The sequence below is a fragment of the Alligator mississippiensis genome, chromosome 15 (genome assembly GCF_030867095.1).
Source record: "Alligator mississippiensis isolate rAllMis1 chromosome 15, rAllMis1, whole genome shotgun sequence".
Classification (NCBI taxonomy): Eukaryota; Metazoa; Chordata; order Crocodylia; family Alligatoridae; genus Alligator; species Alligator mississippiensis.
The window spans coordinates 35,843,288-35,861,058 of record NC_081838.1 but is presented as its reverse complement, the minus strand read 5'-3'; the positions used below and the strand labels follow the sequence as shown (position 1 = coordinate 35,861,058).

The 17,771-nt window shown below is 50.8% G+C and overlaps 1 protein-coding gene across 1 annotated transcript; it reads right to left on the bottom strand.

Annotated features, from left to right (window-relative positions):
- Positions 1-10,592: 10,592 nt before the first annotated feature.
- LOC132245565 (olfactory receptor 14C36-like) lies at positions 10,593-15,534 on the bottom strand. The gene is made up of 3 exons (XM_059718152.1): positions 15,470-15,534; positions 12,489-13,490; positions 10,593-10,599 (listed from the first exon to the last, which is right to left on the bottom strand). Exons 1-3 carry the CDS (start codon positions 15,532-15,534, stop codon positions 10,593-10,595), a joined length of 1,074 nt encoding a protein of 357 aa, XP_059574135.1.
- Positions 15,535-17,771: the final 2,237 nt, after the last annotated feature.

Below are 17,771 nucleotides of genomic sequence, written 5' to 3'. Positions count from 1 at the left end.
CCCTAGCATGAGGGAGAGAGCGGAGCCCCACGGACCACAGCGAGAGAGAGAGACAATGAGAGCGAACATGCCATTGGGACTTGCCTTCAGAGGTTCCGCCCTTCCAGAGATCAGAAGCATCGATCAGGTTATCATTGTCCCAGCGGCCGTAACGTGTCAGCAGTCCTGGAGAGCTAGATTAGATGAGAAAGCAAAATCTTCTTCTTGTTCTTCACATGTGCTCTGAAACAGCTGGCTGTCACACAGCAGAGAACTTGCTCTCAAGCCTGCTTCCTGGCGAAGATGCATGGGTTCATGTCCATTGAGCCCCTGGGAGCCAAAGACCTGGACCCAGACCCCCCAGTGAAAGGCCGGGAGGTAAGAGCTGGGTTGACAGAGAGGGCAGGTTACCGCAGGGGTATTCACAGGGGTTGCAGGGAGTGTGTATGTGGTGGGGTGGGGTGGGGTGAGCGCACATGCGTGCATGTGTATGGGACTGTGCCGGGTGGGATGCGCTGGTTGAGTGGAGCCCAGGAGGGGAACCTCGCCCCCTCCCCCGGGTCTCTACTTAGCTGAGCCCCCCAGGAGGCCCTGTGACCGGAGCTGTGCGAACAGTGTGTGCAAACAGGTGCGGCCCAACAAAGGCTCAGCAGTTTGTGCGGGAGTTTGCGTGGAGGGTCGCGGACCTGGAGAGCTGGTCTGAGCAAGTGACCTGAGCCCAGAGGCCTAAAGAGAAGCTGCTGAGACCAGGTAAGTACAAGAAGTAGCTCATGGCCATGGCAGCGACCTACCGTGCTTGCTAGCATCAGCTTCTCGGCGCTGAGACCACCCAGACTGGCCCTGGACCACAGGGGCTGCCGAGACCCGAGCACAGGAGCACCCCCCCTTGAGTGTCTATCTTCTGTGCGGCATCCTCGCATGCACAGCAAGACACACCGAAGCTGTGTGTGCACTTGTAGATCATGTAGCAGGTGATGGAGGCCCTGGAGGGCCGAGTGCAGCAGCTCGAGGAGGAGGTACAGTGGTTCCACACCATCAGGGCCCAAGAGGATTACAGCCACAGCTACCACCAGGCCCTACTCCAGGGGAATGGGGGAGGAGTATTCAAGAGGTAAGTATCCCCACCCCTAGGAGGAGACGCTGGGAGATGGCAGTGGGGGACTCTCTCCCGAGAGATATGGACTAACCTATCTGCCATCTGGACCATGTAGCCCAAGAGGTCTGCTGGTTCCCTGGGGCCCAAATCTGAGAGGATCCTTAGGCTCATCCATCCTACTGACTACTACCCCACGCTCCTCATCTGCTTGGGCTTGGACGACGCGGCAAGGGGTAACCCTGACCGGGACACGAGTGACTGCAGGGCCCTGGGGGCTGTGCTCGAGGGACTGGGGGCTCAAGTCATTTTCTCTTCTGTGCTCCCTGTTGCAGGCCACGGAGCCAGGAGGGAAGGCTGCATGGAAGAGGTCAACAGACACCTCCAACAGTGGTGTGACCACGAGGAGTTCGCTTTCTTTGACCCCAGCATGCACTTCAGAGAGAGAGGACTCCTAGGAGAGGTAAGGCCCTGTTCTCAGCCAGGGTGGCCCATAGACTAGACAGGGCTTTAAACTGGCTTTGCTGAGGGATGGGGATGAATGTAGCAGGGGAGAGTGGAGAGGTACCTGGGGGGTCAGATGTCAGGCAGCTTATAGCGTGTCATAAATCCCAGATCTACGTTTACTCCAGGAATGTACTTTGTAGGTGTGCCTTTGAGAGTTGTGCTGAGCTGCTCGTTGGTATGGCAAGTAGATAAAATTCCTTCCCCGGAGGTGTCACATGGCAGGCAGGGAGATAACTTGCTGAGGAGGGCGAGCCCCCCCGTGCCTGCGGCACCTGTGGATGCAGGGGGCACTGCAGCCAAGGGGCCCCGTGTGGCCAGCATCTTCCACAGCAGGGAAGCAAAAGCCGCTGTTTTAAACTCTGTGCCTGTTTTCGGTGCCAGGATGAAAGATGCGGCTTTCACATGTGCTTCCCTGGCAGCCGGAAGCAGGACCCCTCCTCCTGGGGGAAGGGGTGCCCGGCTGGGGTCTTGCCTGAAGAGCCCTGCCATGCCTGCAGGGGAGGGGGCTGGGATGGGAGATGGCAGGTGAGGAGGTAAAAAGAACCTTGCTTGTTGTTGTGACATGAAATTAAAAATCCAACACTGGCTGCAATTCAGCATTGTCTATGTTTCCGGGAGATACTTGGTAGCCGTGCTGGTCCGAGACGAGAGGCAATGCAAAAAAGTAGAACTCTCAGTTCCAAAATGATCCCTTTCATGAGACCAACTGGGAGATCACAAGTCAAAGCTGGACCCAGAGGGACAGCTTTCCACCTCCAGCTGCCTCTGCACACACATGGAGTGTATTTCCTACGCATGGGGACTTTTTACCATCTATAATTTTCTCAGAGCTCAACAAAGGGCCTTGGAGCCTGAAAGCTCACCAAAAAGGACAGGTTTCTGGTGATTTCCCATTTGGTCTCGTAAAAGAGATCATTTTGGAACCAAGAATTCAACAGCTTTGCATTGCTTCTATGTTTCAGCCAGGATTTGTTGCATCTGGAAGGTTGACGAAGTGACGTTAGTAGGCTCGTCTGTGGAAAGCATTTTGTGTGTTCTGATGGAGGATTCATCCCACAAGACTGGAGAAGAAGCAGTTTTCTCATGAGAAACCCGCCCCCACCGGTCACCGGGTATTCTGGCCTCGGATAGATTTCCAGCGTGTGTTCACTGTGGCGCGCAGTTGTCATTTGGTCTCTGCTATGTATTTGCCATCGGGACATTTGGTGCGCCTGACAAGATAGTGAACGCTTAGGGTGGTGCCAGTGTCAGACCCAGGAGTGCCGATGGTTCTGTCATGGCGTGTAGCAGTCGTGGCGGCGGCAGAGATACATTGTCAGGCTTTGCACTTCTTTTCATGGCATGGCCTGCACCAGTTCAGTGCATTTTGGGCCGCAAGAAGTTTGCCTTGGGCAATGAGGGTCACGAGGCTCGGTACTTGTCAGAAGGCTGGGATGGGTGGCTCTAGGAAGAGCTCAGGAAGAATAGGGTCTCCTTCTAGTGTGGGCTGCAATGGTTTGAGGAGTTTCCCTATAGGTTCAAGGGAGTGGTGATATGTCATAACTGGCAGTGCATGAATCGCGGGGGTTTTCCTTCTGCACTGCAGCCATCGGTCACATGGTATCTGGGCGGCTCTTTCAAATGTGCAGCTATCTCACTGGAGGAGTGTCCCTGCCACGTGAAAGCCATTTTAAGAGTTGTGTGGTGCTGATTCTGGGTGTTGCTTGCTGTGCCAATTCGGTGCTACCTGAGGGCTTGGCTGCGTATCACAGGTTTTGTGGAGTGTTTAGAGTGACTGCCGGCTCCATGCAGATATGGATATCAGTCTGTGGGTTTCTTGTCTGCTGTGGCCTGTATTTTACCATCCAGGATGCCAATCATTGCATCTCAAAAGGATGTCGGTGCCAGAGTCCATGAGAGACAGTCGGACAGAGGGACGACGACCGCCACATTTCTGACGGAACTCAATTGGAGATGTGGCCGGTTTTTGGTGCAAACGTTGAAGATGCCATCGATCTGGCTTAAGTACAGCAAGGGTTGGATGGTGCAGTCTTTGAGGAATTCTTCTTCCAGGTGGCTCATAAACAGGGTGGCCTCCTGTGGGCCCACGGCCTGGAGGAAGCGGTGCTTGTTAAAGTAGAATTGTTGCATGCAAGGATGAGGTGTAGCGTTTCAGTCATATTGTTGGGTCTGTAAGTCACCAGCTTGCTCTTGGAGATTGGTGAGGCACACCGTCCTGGCGGGGGATGGTGGCATATAAGGGGGTAACATCCACGCTGGCTAGGAGGCTGTTGCTGGCAAGGTGGCCTACGCCTTGAAGTTTTCATAGAACGTCTGTAGCATCTTGGACCAAACTTGCTCCTTTTGTAACAAATGGTTTAACGACCGGTTCCACGAGACCCGCTGGCTCTCAGCCACCGACTCTTCAATTTACACTTTTGCTGACTGGCTTGCACTCAGGGCCACCTCCGGCATCTTTACTCTTTGCTCCATCTGGGAAGAGCGCGCACCAACCGCGGATGCTTCCTCAGCCTTATCATGGGTGCTTAAATTGGAGAGCTGGCTAGAAAACCATTTTCAACCATGTTGTTGGTCTCAAAAACGATATCTGCTTTACCTGGAGAACCTTGTCTGTCCCGTGTATGTGTACCTTTGGCTGTAGTGGGGGTGGGGAGCAGGGAGAAGTGGTTGGCATGTGCCCCACAGCCAGGCAGGGGCCCCCAGCCTCCCTTGCCAGCTCTAGGAGGGGAAGGGGCCCTTACCCGCACCTGCCCGAAGCCCAGCTCCCATGGTGGTCGGGGGCCTCCAGTCTTGTTTGCCCAGGGCCCTGGTATACCTTCATCTGCCTCTGTGCTTGCCACTCCTCCCCATCCCCTGCCGATGCCTTCTTCACATTGGGGACCCCAAAAACTTGTGGGCTGGCCCTGGTGCTGAGGGTGCACTCTATGCCATCTGCCAGGTCACCAGTGTAGATACCGACCAAAACGGGCCCAGCGCTGACCCCTGAGGCACTCCACCTGATATTGGCTGCCCACCGGACATTGTGCCATCGACTGCTACCCTCTGAATGCAACGATCTGGCAGGTTTCGGTCTGCCTTCTGGACCCTTTATGCAACCTGGACTTTCTCAGCTCACCTGTGGGAATGTTGCGGGAGACCGTAGCAAAAGCCCAGCTCGAGTCAAGGTCTGATGGTGTGCCCGCATGTACAGAGCCCATCCTCTTGCCATAGAAAGCAAATTGTGTGGGTTGGGCTTGGCTTGGTACAATGCCTTGAAACACATATACCTATCCGCTACATCACTTTACCTTCCATGTTCAACATTTCAGCTGGGCTAATGATCAGACTCTCACCACACCCCGTGAAGGTACGCTGCTGTTTGGAGAGGTAACGGACGTAGAATGGCGAAGAAAAGATACAAGTCGCTAAGTGACGTTACGTGGGAAGGAAGTTGTATGGCACCTAACTGACTGGCCTGCCTCAAAATGTGTCTGTAGAGTCACGGGATGGCTTTTGGCACCAGAGAAATGTAGCTTTTACTTGCTGGGATTTAGAGAATAACACAGCTCCCTTCATCTTTTTTCTGTGCTGTTGTCATTTATCTCCACGCAATGCTGGAATGCAAGATGCCGTCTACATAAACTTGCCTGGCATCTGGGATAAATACAACACCGTGATCTCTAAACAGGCTGTCTGCAGGGAATCCATCATCTGGAAAGACCAACAGGGCAGGATGCGTCTGTCCTGCATGATGCAGCATAAGGTAAGAGATGCCCATGGTAGCTTTCAAGGATTGGGGGATAAAGAAGTTGGATCAGAGTACCCCACCGATGCCTCTAGGCCACTCCCGTTGCCCCTTTGGGTAAGTCCGCTTCCGCAGCACAGACGTACATGTACCTAGCAGGTGCATCTACATGAGGTGAGTTCCTGCAAGGGAGGCCAGTCTACTGCACGGTAAAGGGTCGCTCTGTAACCACGTGCAGCAGGAACTGCACGGTAAAACAGGCTAATGTATGCTTTCCTACTACCTGTAAATGTAAGTAGAAGAGTGACCGCTAGGTAGGTAACGCACAGTGGGCACATCTGCACGTGTGTTTACTCTGGCCCCATTACGCTTGTATAAGCCAAGCCGGAGTAAGGATTTCTGGGCAGGCATTGACACATGCAAGGAGCAGGGAGCAGAATTGCCCCCAGGTACCTACAGTGCAGAAACGGGCCCCTGCAGACACCAGGGCCAGCTTCAGGATAGCACAGGGAGGCTGGCAGGCAGCACTTAGACGCTTGTCTCTAGGCCCCAGGTGGGCTGACTGCTGCTGGGGCAGAGCTGATGTCTCTCCTCCCTGGCAGTGGGGAGCTCCTGCCCTGACTCCCTGAGCAGGGGTGCAGGGTGTAGAAAGAGCTGCAGGGGAGGGGCAGGGCCCAGCCCCTTGCCCCGATCCCCTGTGGGACAGCTAGCTTGTTGCTGGCTGCCCCACCAGTGGATCAGGGTAGGGGGCTGGGACCAACACCCCCTGCCCCCTGCAGCTCTTTCCATGCTGCACGCCTCAATCACTCAATTGAGGCAGGAGACTAGGACCTGCCTGTGACCGGAACAGCTCCCAGCCACCCCAGGGCATGCACAGGGAAGCCAGCACGTGCTGCCCTGAGCTGGCGGGAGATGGCCTGAAACCGGACAGTCTCCAGCCACCATCAGCCTGCTCGTGCTCCCCTGTGTGGCCCAGGGCTGGCTGGGAGCTGTCCTGGCAAGCAGAGGAGCCAGCTGTCATGGTCCAGAGGTCACCTCCACCTTTCTTTGTGGGGCATTGCGAGTATGCTCTCTGCTCTCCTTCTTCAGGTGCCTGTGTTCACGTTACCTAGACCGAAGTCTACTGAGGTCCCCAGGTTGGATTCCCAAGATGCGAGTCGTTGTCCAAGTCAAAAAGACGTGTGTGCCTTATCCTTCGTCCCAGAAAATGTGGTGGAGACCAAAATGGGGTGGGTTCTGGGCCTTTCTGATGACCGCCCAGCCTCTTGGAGAAGGGGACCATAATCACCCGAGCCGTGGAAGCTCCGGTATGGCGGGTGTTCCTGACCTAGTCTCCGGAAGTACTTAGTGATGTCAGGGACTGCTGGTGTTTCCTACGGGTCACTCCCCAATCACTGGAGGGGCAAGAATTGGGACCTCAAAATGTCCAACAGATCAACGCAGGCATCGACAGATTCATGCTTGTGATTTCTGGCTCTTCCTTAACCTGTCCATGAAGACTGCCTCCCATCAAACCTTCCCTTGCACAGCTTGTGGCACCCGGTGGTCACCTGCTGTTGCTTGTGAATTGAGAGGCACACATCAGATAGCACCCCGGCGCAGTTAACAAACCCTACCCCTGCAACAACCAAAAGGAAACGTGGCGGTGCCTGTGACAGCTGACTCCTCCCTTTCAATTCTGCCGTGGTCAGTGGAGACAAGTCCCCACGGAGAGGGATCTGCCTGGCCTTTGGCCATCAAACACCATCTAACGCTTATGCACGAAAAAGCCACCCCTGCCGAGTTGCTGGAGGTCCAAGCCCGGGGTTGCCATGAGCGCGTGCGTGAGAGACTGGTGCCATTCCCATCTAAAGAAATGGGCGTGGCCACATCCATGGTTGTGAAAGCATGTAATGAGATCATGGACATGGCAGCTTCTGGCAGACACGGCGCACACAGCACAGTTTTCACCTTAGCCGCGTGATACATTTGAATAGGCCGTGCGCAGGCCACATAGCTACCAAGGTGCCACTCGCTCTATGTGGAACATTCTGTTTGCCGGTCGGTTGACACTGTCACATGAATGGGAGGCATGTATGAACACATGACCAAATGGGAGGGAAGGACGTGCCCTCAGGAAAGCTTTCTAATTACCCTGTGTGCAGTGCTGGCCTGCCACACAACCGAGAGGGCTGCCGGGGCAGATCTCGCAAAGGGCCAAGTGACTGCGGAGTCCAGCCTCGGGGCCCAGGTTCCCAAGCCTGGCCAGCTGGGGAGCCCAGTACTGGGGAAAGGCTCCCTGGTGACAGGTTCTCCACACACCTGATGGATAAAGGGCACTCCAGGCACCCCCACACCCAGGGCAACAGTCCCTGGTTCTGGGCACCTCTCAGACTGCGGTGTTTTAAAGATGCCCTGCAGAAATGTTTTCCACTGATGACATAAGCTTCCTCCTTTCTGCTTTTTTCAGTCAGTGTGGCACAGTAACGGTTGTAGTCTGGATGTGCTCACCATGCCGTGGTTTTTCCTAACGTTGAGCCTGAAACGAGCCTGACACGGTCTTCCGGGAGTTTGTGACCGTGACTCCTGGCTTTCCCCAAGGGTGCCCCGGTGAACCAGTTGTTCCCCAAGCCCCAGAGGGTGTAGTGACCAGCTGCTACCCAGTTCCCTGTTGGCCTTCTATTTTTCAGGCTGGTGAGTCACAGACCCCGCCACCTTTCCTCGTATGGCTTGCCGTGTGAGTCTCTGAGCATATGGGTGACTCTTCTCCAGCCTCTCTTGAGCTTTACCATGTCCCTCTTAAAGTGCAGGGCCTGAAACTGGACTCTGCGCTCCGGCTGCGGTCTCACCGCCACTGAGCTTAATGCGGATGCGGATGCGTGCGACGTGTTGCGCTGTCGAGATATTGGGCTGCGGTTTCCTGGCCCCAGAGACTAGGTTGGTCAGGCACGATCTGCCCGCCACAATCCCATGCTGGTTTCCCCTCAGCATAATTTGCCCTGCCGGGCTCTCACAAATGTGAGCCTTGATAATTTTTTCAAAGACTTTACCAAGGATGGAGGTGAGACTGACCAGCCTATAGTTGCCTGGGTCCTCATTCCTCCCCTTTTTGAAAATGGGGACCACATTAGCCCTTTTCCAGTCTTCTGGGACTTGGCCCGTGCGCCACGAGCGTTCAAATATTCCCGCCAGTGGCTCTGCAATGATGTCGGCCAGTGCCTTCAGCACCCTTGGATGGAGCCCATCCGGGCCTGACAACTTAAAGGCATCCAGTTCTTCCAAGTGACTCTGCACCATCTCAGGGTCTACGCATGGAAGTCTGGCGCCTTGCTGCTGCCTCTCTACAACCCCAGTGAGAGACTTGTGCCCCTCGCTTAGGAACACTTAGGCAAAGAACTCGTTGAGGAGTTCAGCCTTGTCCCCCCTATCAGTCACCAATTGTTTCTGCCCATTTGGCAGCGGTCCTATTCCTCCCTGGGCCTTCCTTCTACTCCCAATATATCTAAAAAACAATTTCTTGTTGTCCTTTACTTGGGTTGCCATCCTCAGCTCCATGGTAGCTTTGGCACGCCTAACTGCCTCCCTACAAGCACGAGCAGAGGAGGTATATTCATCTTTAGTGATCTCACCCTGTTTCCACTTTTTATGTGCTCCCCTTTTGGCCCTTAGTCTGCCCTGGATTTCTCTGGTCAGCCAGGGAAGCCTTCTGGCCCCTTTCCCTTTTTTGCCTCGTTCGGGGATTGTCTTGCTTTGTGCCCGAAGGATCGTTTCCTTTAGGCACAGCCACCCTTCTTGGGCTCCCATCCCATCAAAACTCCTACTCTGCAGTGCTTCCTTGACTAATCGCCTGAGTGCATTGAGATCAGCTTTCCTAAAGTCTAGCACTTTCACCCTACTAGTTACCTTACCCACTCGACGTCTTATGTTGAATTCTATTATAAGGTGATCACTGTCTCCCAAATGGCTACCGATCTGGAGGTCCCCTATCATGTCATCTCCCGTTGCCAATACCAGATCCAGTATGGCATTCCCCCTAGTGGGACCATGCACCTCCTGTGTCAGGTGGAGGTCCTGTACACAGGTTAGAAACCTGCGTGAGCGATGGAACCTTGCTGTCTGAGTCTCCCAGCAGATGTCTGGGTAGTTTAGGTCCCCCATGACTACCGCCTCTTTAGCTTTTATGGTCTCCGAGAGTTGCCTCAGGAGCCCCGCATCTATTTCTTCCCCTTGGTGTGGGGGGTCTGTAGCAGACCCCTACCACCAAATCCCTTTCTCCTTGCCCCCCATGTAGCCTAACACACAATCCTTCTACTTCCTCAACCTCGGATTCTGTCTTGATGAGGGTTGATGTATATTGCTCACTGACATAAAGTGAGCAAGGGCACAAGGCATCACCCCAAGCCAGCACCATCAAGCTGGACTGTAACCTTGGTCTCCACACAGGAATCATGGACAGGTCCCTCACACCTCACTCCCTGTTGTCTATGCCCCCGCCCTCCCCCCGCCTAGGATGACTGCAAGCAAATTGCTAATCTAATGCCATCTACTCTAATTCTGCACCCAGGAGCAAGAAACTCCAGCAAGAACTGTGGTGGAGTTAATTCGGCTGTCCTAATTTCATGAACAGATGCACCCAAGGAACAGTGTTGTTGTATTGGGACCAAACATAGCATTGGAGGAAGCAATACTCTCCCTTCCAGTCCTAGGATCCTATGAATATTTTGGAACAGACAAGTGAGTTTGAGACCTTCAAACTCATTTAAAGTAACCACCTAACTTACTTTCAGATTATTTTTTTTAAAAGCGTCAACTTGTTTAAGCAGCGGTGAACAGATAACTATGGCCCTCAATTTTTTGTCCCAGTGATATGGTAACCCTCCCTTACTATAATCAAAACACAGTATCCAGGCTGGGAGTTAATGAGATGGCTGTTTCCAAACTAGTCAAATGTAATTAGGCACCCGACAATGCTAGAGTACTTTTCAACGTCCTAGCCCTCTGAACACTGGACCTCAAGGCTTTGGTGGAAAATGATGTGCTCTAACATACAGATCAATGAGAATCTGTTCTTCAATGGTATGTCATCCTCAGCCTTGAACCATTCCTTTTGCCATTTGAAGAAAAAAAAAAAAAAAACTGTTTCTGTATCAGAAATAAGAATGTTGCCATAACCAAATCTACATGAATGTTCTCCTTGGTTATCCTCTTCCTTGTAGTGCAAAAGAGGATTGTTTCATGGCTTAATGTGGGCCTAAGTTGACTGAGCTTCCTAATGTGTGTAGTTCTCATCCTTGCCCTGAAATCTTGAGGTCAGAGCCTGAAGGAAAAAAAAAAAAAAAGATGACGGAGCACTTGGGATATATGGGCAAGGAAGCATGTTGTCATATGGAAAGAGGAAGCACTTTGCCGTACCGAGGTTTAGATAGAATATAGCTGTGTTCAAAACTTAATGACGGTAGTTAATATATGGGCTAATTCCCCAAGTTTAATGTGATGAATAGTAAAGCTGATCAGGAAATTTCCCTTAAAACACTTTTTCTTTGGAAAGTGCTGTGTTAGTATAACCGGAGAAGTTCACAAAACCTTAGTCATGCCAACTCGAGTTCCAGCCATTCACACATGCATGAATGACTAGGAGGACTAGTACCCATCTGTCTGTCTACCCTCCAAAAGGAAAAAGAAAATAAAAGAGATTGTGTAATAAGACATGGAGTAATACGACTGTCTCATTGTCCATTCACGTGCAGTTGACTGTTTTAATCGACTATATAGTCATGATGCTATTAAAATAATAATCATAATAAACTCATTGGGTTAGAAGGGGCCTCAAGGATCATGTGGTCCACCCCCTACACAAATGCAAGACTGTTACTCCTAAATCATCCATGACCAATGACTATTTTCTTCTTGAAAACCTGAAATGAAGGAAACTCCACAATGTCCCTGGGCAGTGTACTCCACATCCGCACTGATCTAGAAACAAGGGTGCTTTTCCCCCTGAAATCTAATCTAAAACTACTTCGCTGTCATATGAAGCTTGATGTCCTTCCCTATTCAACAAGGGAGAACAATTGTTCACCCTCTTCTTCATGGCAGTTTTTCAGCTATTTCAATACTGCTGTGATCTGCCTCTTAATTATCTTTTCTGCAAGCTAAATATGCCTACTTCTCTCCATCTCTCCTTAACATGGCTTTCTTCCCAATCATTTATCTTTTTTTTTTTTTTGTCACATATCTCAGAAATTCTCTAATTTCTTCATTTTCCTTCTTAAAATGCGAAGCCCAGAAATTCACACAGTAGTCTAGGTGAAGCCTAACTAGCACCACGTTGAGTGGTACTATCACCTCCCATGTTTGACATCTTTCTTAGCAAGGTTTTGGGTTTAAAACCCCTTTGTCAGGCTGGGGAAAAATCTGCAGTTGGTGTGTGCTCTTCCTGGCTTTTAAACCTGAATGATTGCTAAGAAAGAATTTTCCAACTATTTAAGTTGATCTAATCAAAGGTATCAGATTCATAAAAAAGAACCTTATCTGCCTGTGTCCTTAGATCAGTGTGGCTACAACGTACACCCCTGTTTTCCATCTAATACTCCTGTTGTTGCAGCCAAAAACTGCATTGATGTTTCTGTAGCTACATGAAATTGCTGGTTCATATTCAATCTGTGATCCACCTTTTCAACAATGATACCACCCAGGCATTTATACTCAAGCTGTATTTGTGATTTTGATTATTCTCCCCTATGTGCAGCAAAATGCATTTGTTTCTTGGCCTTCGTCTTATTGTTTCAAACCCAGCTCCCCAATCTATCCGCATCCAACTGAACTCTATCCCTGTCCCCTAAAGTACATGCTCTTCATTCCAGTTTCACACCATCTGGATATTTGCCTGTATATTCTGTCATTTGAATAATTGATTACACCATTTAGTAAACAAAAGACTTTAATTCTTCATTATCTTGCAATTGAGGGATATATTTTAGATGGTGCAAAGACAGTAAAATTGAATCATGAAACATTAATTTCCCACTTCAACAGTGTCAACCAAAATGATAAAAGCCAAGTCTTTGACCTTACAAAGTTACAGAATTAACCCAGCACCTTCATTTTTAATATGTAAGATTCACACAATACCATGAAAAAAAAATGCCATGTGTAAATTAGAAAAGAAAAATATACAAAAAGGAAAGTCATGAAAGAAAGATGGACATATTGTTCCTGGAGATGATCAGCCTGTGGAGCAGTTTCCTCAGGGCAGCCTGGATCTCCTTGTTCCTCATGCTGTAGATGACCGGATTAATCAATGGAGGCACCACAAAATACAGAACAGCTGCCAGGAGATCCAGAGGGGACAGGGAGTCAAAGATGGGCTTCATGTAGGCAATGCTACCAGTGGAAAGGAACAGGGAGACCACAATAAGGTGGGGAATGCAGGTGGAGAAGGCTTTCTGCCGGCCCTGCTCAGAGGGGATTCTCCAAACTGCGGTGAAGATCTGAACATACGACACAACGATGAAAACAAAACAGACTAAACCTAAACACACACTGAAGACAAGAGCTGCCAGCTCTCTGTGGTATGTGTTAGAGCAGGAGAGCTTGAGCAGCTGAGGTATTTCACAGAAGAACTGGTTGATGGTATTTGAGTGGCAGAAGGGTAGACTAAAGGTGTTCCCAGTGTGCAGTGCAGAGTAGATGACATCAGCAGCCCAAGCACAGGCAGCCATCTGGATGCAGGCTCTCCTGTTCATTATGATGTCATAATGCAGTGGCTTGCAGATGGCAATGTACCGGTCATATGCCATGATGGTAAGGAAGGCAACATCAGCTGCACAATACAGCAAGAAGAGAAAGACCTGGAATATACATCCAGCACAGGATATCTGCCTGGTGTTCAATAAAGAGTTAAACATGGATTTGGGCATGGTCACTGAGATGGAGCCAAGGTCAAGGATGGACACATTTACCAAAAAATAGTACATGGGGCTTTGGAGGTGGTGGTCTGTTGTTACAACAGTGATAACAAGGAGGTTCCCCACCAAAGCTGCCAGGTATGTTGCGAGAAAGGTGACAAAGTGTAAGATCTGCAGCTCCCGAGTGTCAGAGAAGCCCAGGAGGAGGAACTTGGTTACAGTGGTGCAGTTGGGCAGTATACACCCTGGGCGGGGGGCGGGGCGTGATCTCCAAAGAGAGGTATACCTCCACTGCTCAGGCCTGTAGGGGGGCTGTTAGGAAAGCTAAGGCGGACATAGAGCCAGGACTAGCGTCCAAGATCAAAGAGAATAAAAAGTCCTTTTTCAAATATATAGGGAGGATGAAGAAGGCACTGGGAAATGTGGGGCCCCTGCAAGATATGCTGGGCAATCTGGTGGTTGCGCCAGAGGAGAAGGCAGACCTCTTTAACAAATTCTACACCTCTGTTTTCTTGTGCAGGGACCGGGACTCCCCAACCGTGATTCAAGACAGACTTGAGGGGAACGCCTCAAGACCTAAAGTTGAGGAGGACCAGGTTAGAGTGCTTCTGGAGGGGCTAAACGTGTTCAAGTCAGCAGGTCCAGATGCTCTCCACCCCAGGGTGTTGAGGGAGCTAGCAGGGGTTATTGCAGGGCCCTTGGCATGGCTTTATGAGTGCTTGGGGTGCTCGGGCCAGGTGCCAGATGATTGGAAGATAGTCAATGTGGTTCCCATCTTTTAAAAAAGGGAGGAGGGAGGACCTGGGCAACTATAGGCCTGTCAGTCTTACCTCAATCCTGGGGAAACTCTTTGAGAAGATCATCAAGGAGCACATCTGTGATGGGCCGGCATCGGGGATGATGCTCAAGGGCAGCCAGCATGGTTTCATTCGGGGCTGGTCATGTCAGACCAACCTGATTGCCTTTTACAATCAGGTCACAAAAGCACTGGATGCAGGTGTCACCGTGGATGTAGTCTTTCTGGACTTCAGCAAGGCCTTTGATGCTATCTCCCACCCCATCCTCATTAAAAAACTAGGCGACTGTGGCATTGATGCCTACACAGACAGATGGATTGTAAATTGGCTGAAGGGTCATACTCAGAGGGTGGTGGTGGACGGGTCGTATTTGACCTGGGGGGAAGTGGGCAGCAGAGTCCCCCCAGGGCTCGGTCCTTGGGCCTGCGCTGTCCAATTTCTTCATCAGCAACTTGGACAAGAGGGTGAAAAGTAACCTGTTCAAATTTGTTGATGATACCAAAATTTGTGGTGAGGTGGGCATGTTAGCAGGGAGGGAAAGACTACAGAAAGACCTGGATAGGTTGTAAGGGTGGGCTAACAAAAACAGGATGCATTTCAATACGGACAAGTGCAGGGTGCTGCACTTGGGCAGTAGTAACCAGCAGCACACTTATAAGATGGGAAACTCCCTTCTTGAGAGCACAGAGGCAGAAAGGGATCTTGGAGTCCTCATTGACTCCAAGATGAACATGGGTCGACAATGTGAGGTCACGGTCGGCATGGCTAACTGGACCCTATCGTGCATCCACAGGTGCATCTCAAGTAGGGCCAAGGAGGTGATCCTTTCCCTCTACGTGACACTGGTCAGGCCACAGCTGGAGTACTGTGTCCAGTTCTGGGCACCCCACTTCAAGAGGGATGTGGACAACATTGAGAGGGTCCAGAGGAGGGCCACCTGCATGATCTGGGGACAGCAGGGCAGACCCTATGAGAGGCTATGGGACCTGAACCTGTTCAGCCTTCACAAGAGAAGGCTGAGGAGGAACCTGGTGACCATCTGTAAACTCACCAGGGGGGACTAGAAGGGTTTGGGGGAGACCCTGTTTCGCCTAGCGCCCCCTGGCATAACAAGGAATAATGGCCACAAGTTGTTGGAGAGTAAGTTTAGATTAGACTTCCGTAGGAACTACTTCACAGTTAGGGCGGTTAGGATCTGGAACCAACTTCCAAGGGAAGAGGTGCTGGCTTCTACCCTGGGGGTCTTTAAGAAGCGGCTTGATGCCTACTTAACTGGGGTCATTTGAGCCCAGTTTTCTTCCTGCCCAGGGGGTCAGACTTGAAGATCTATAAGGTCCCTTCCAACCCTACTTCTATGATTCTATGACATCACTTTCTGATGGCATCTCTGATTGGGAATCTCCTTGATACCACAGTTATAATTCTTGACCACTATCTCCAGAGCCCCATGCACTTGTTCCTGATGAATCTTTCTATCCCAGACCTTGGAACTCTCTCTGTCACCATCTCAATATCCTTAGCCAATTCTCTGCTGAACGCCAGGTCCATGTTCTATGCTGGATGTGTTGTCCAAGTCCTTTTCTTTTTGTTCTTGCTTGCAGCTGACTTCCCTTTCCTCACCATCACAGCACATGATCGACACACCGTCATCTGCAAAACACTGCACTATGAGACAGTATTGAACAGGACAGCTTGCATCTAAATGGCAGACTGTATGGGTTTGTGATTTTCTGTTTTCTGCCCTGCACACTGGTAACACCTTTAGTGTATCTTTCCAGGAAGCTAATATCATCTACCAGTTCTTCTGTGAAATCCCTCAGCTAATCAAGCTCACTTGCTCCGACTTGTACCATACGCATCATAAGATAATTACTGTTCATGTTTGCATAACTTTAGACCTGTTTGTTTGTTTTTTTTCATAATTGTATGATACATTCAGATCTTCAACACAGTGCCCATCTGAGAAAGGATAGCACAAAGACTTCTCACCTTCCTTCCTCACCTCATTCTGGCCTCCTTGCTTATAAGCATGTGTACCTTTCCCTATATGAAACCTATCTCCAGCTCCCCATCAGCTCTTGACCTCATAGAAACCATAATCTATTCTATGCTGGATCCAATAATTAATCCAGTTACGTACAGCAGTGGGAAGTGGAGGGGAGGGGTGGGAGGGTTGTGGCGGGGTGCTGATTGAGGCTCCAGCCCTAACCCTATCCCCACTCCCTCCCTCACTGCTGGGGCTTCGATTGCTCCCATCAAAGGCGGTGAGGGAAGGGCAAGCCCTGCACAGCCCAGGCAGGGAGGGGACAGAGCCAAGAGTGGCTCATCTGGTGGGCATGGGAAGGTGAGGCATGCAGCCCTGGAGGGCAGGGGGGGGCATGTGCCACCAGGTCTGTATTCAGGGGCTGCATCCATGCCTCACCCTATCCCCCCACATAGTCTGAAGTGGCTTGCAGATGGCAATGTATCAGTCATATGCCATAACTGTGAGAAGGGATACATTTGCTGCCAAGAAGCAGAACAGACCAAAGACTTGGACAACACATCCAGAGTAGGAGATCAACCTGGTGTTTAATAGGGAATTAGACATGTATTTGGCACGGTCACTGAGATGGAGCCAAGGTCCACAATGGACAAATTAATAAAGAAAAAGAACATGGGAGAATGAAGTTCATAGTTTAGAGTTAGAATTGTGATGATGAGGAGATTCCCCATCAGGGCTGCCAAGTATGCTGTTAGAAAGATAACAAAGTGTAAGATCTGGAGCCCCTGAACATCAGAAAAGCCCAGAAGCAGGAATTCAGTCATGGTGGTTTGGTTGGACATTTCCCCCTTCAGAGCATAGTGCAAGGCCTGTGAAGGAAGGACAAGAACAGTTGCCAGGATTAATGTTACAGTTTTGCATGGTAAAAACTATCAGCCCGCTGAACTGCACCTGAGCACATGTATACATGTGCACCTGTGTGAGGAGCAAATCTGCTCCCAGTGGGAGCAGTTGAGTGCAGGGCTGTTCCTACCCTGCAGCAGCCAAGGGGAGCTCCAGGCTTCCCCAGGTTCAGCCCTGGGCTGGCAGGAGGCACATGGCTCAGGCCCGAGTTTTGGAGAGAGAGGGGAACTGTCCTGAACTGGGGGACAGCTCCCAGATGCGCGTATCTTGGGATCCCAGGCCTTGTGATGCCCTGTGCCTGAGAGTGGGCCAAAGCAGCACTTGGACTGCAGGGAGAAGATGCAAGGGGGTAAAAAGCTGGACAACACACACACCTTGTACTGCATGCCAGAAAACATATTTAGAGGGCTCTGAGATGGGGCAAATCCCTTGTCTTCTGAGCAGATCTGAAAGCAGCAGAAGCTCACACGTCCCTGCTGCAGGGGGATACCAAAATCAGCCTTCCCTTGAACCGGTCTGGGAACAGCTGGGGGCTGCACCCTGTGTATGTATACCCCTTTAAATTGAGCAGTGCTGCAGTGAGGAGAGGAGGAACCAGGCTCAGACCCACCAACCAGTTGGGGGACCTCATTTAGCAGGATAATGGCATGATCCCTCCCCGATCTACCCTTCATGGGTCTGGCCTTCAATCCTCTTTGTTACATGTGATCTTCATTTCCCACCTAGGTGTCACAACCCAAGGGTGTGATTTTTGTTGTGTGTGTGCTTTGGCACCACTGAATTATTTTCCCGCCGTTTGAAGCTTTCTTTGCAGGGTGCATTTCTTCTTTGCAGCATAGAAATGCACGTTGCAAGGAGTTCCCGCCATTTGTATTAAAATTCGAGCCCCATTATTGGC

What these genes read in the sequence shown, in the direction of transcription:
- LOC132245565 (XM_059718152.1), bottom strand. Translation starts at nt 15,534, where the DNA reads ATGGACCTGGCGTTCAGCAGAGAATTGGCTAAGGATATTGAGATGGTG. An exon ending in GTGACAGAGAGAGTTCCAAG is followed by an intron (nt 13,491 to 15,469) that starts GTCTGGGATAGA and finishes GCCCCCCTACAG; the next exon opens with GCCTGAGCAGTGGAGGTATA.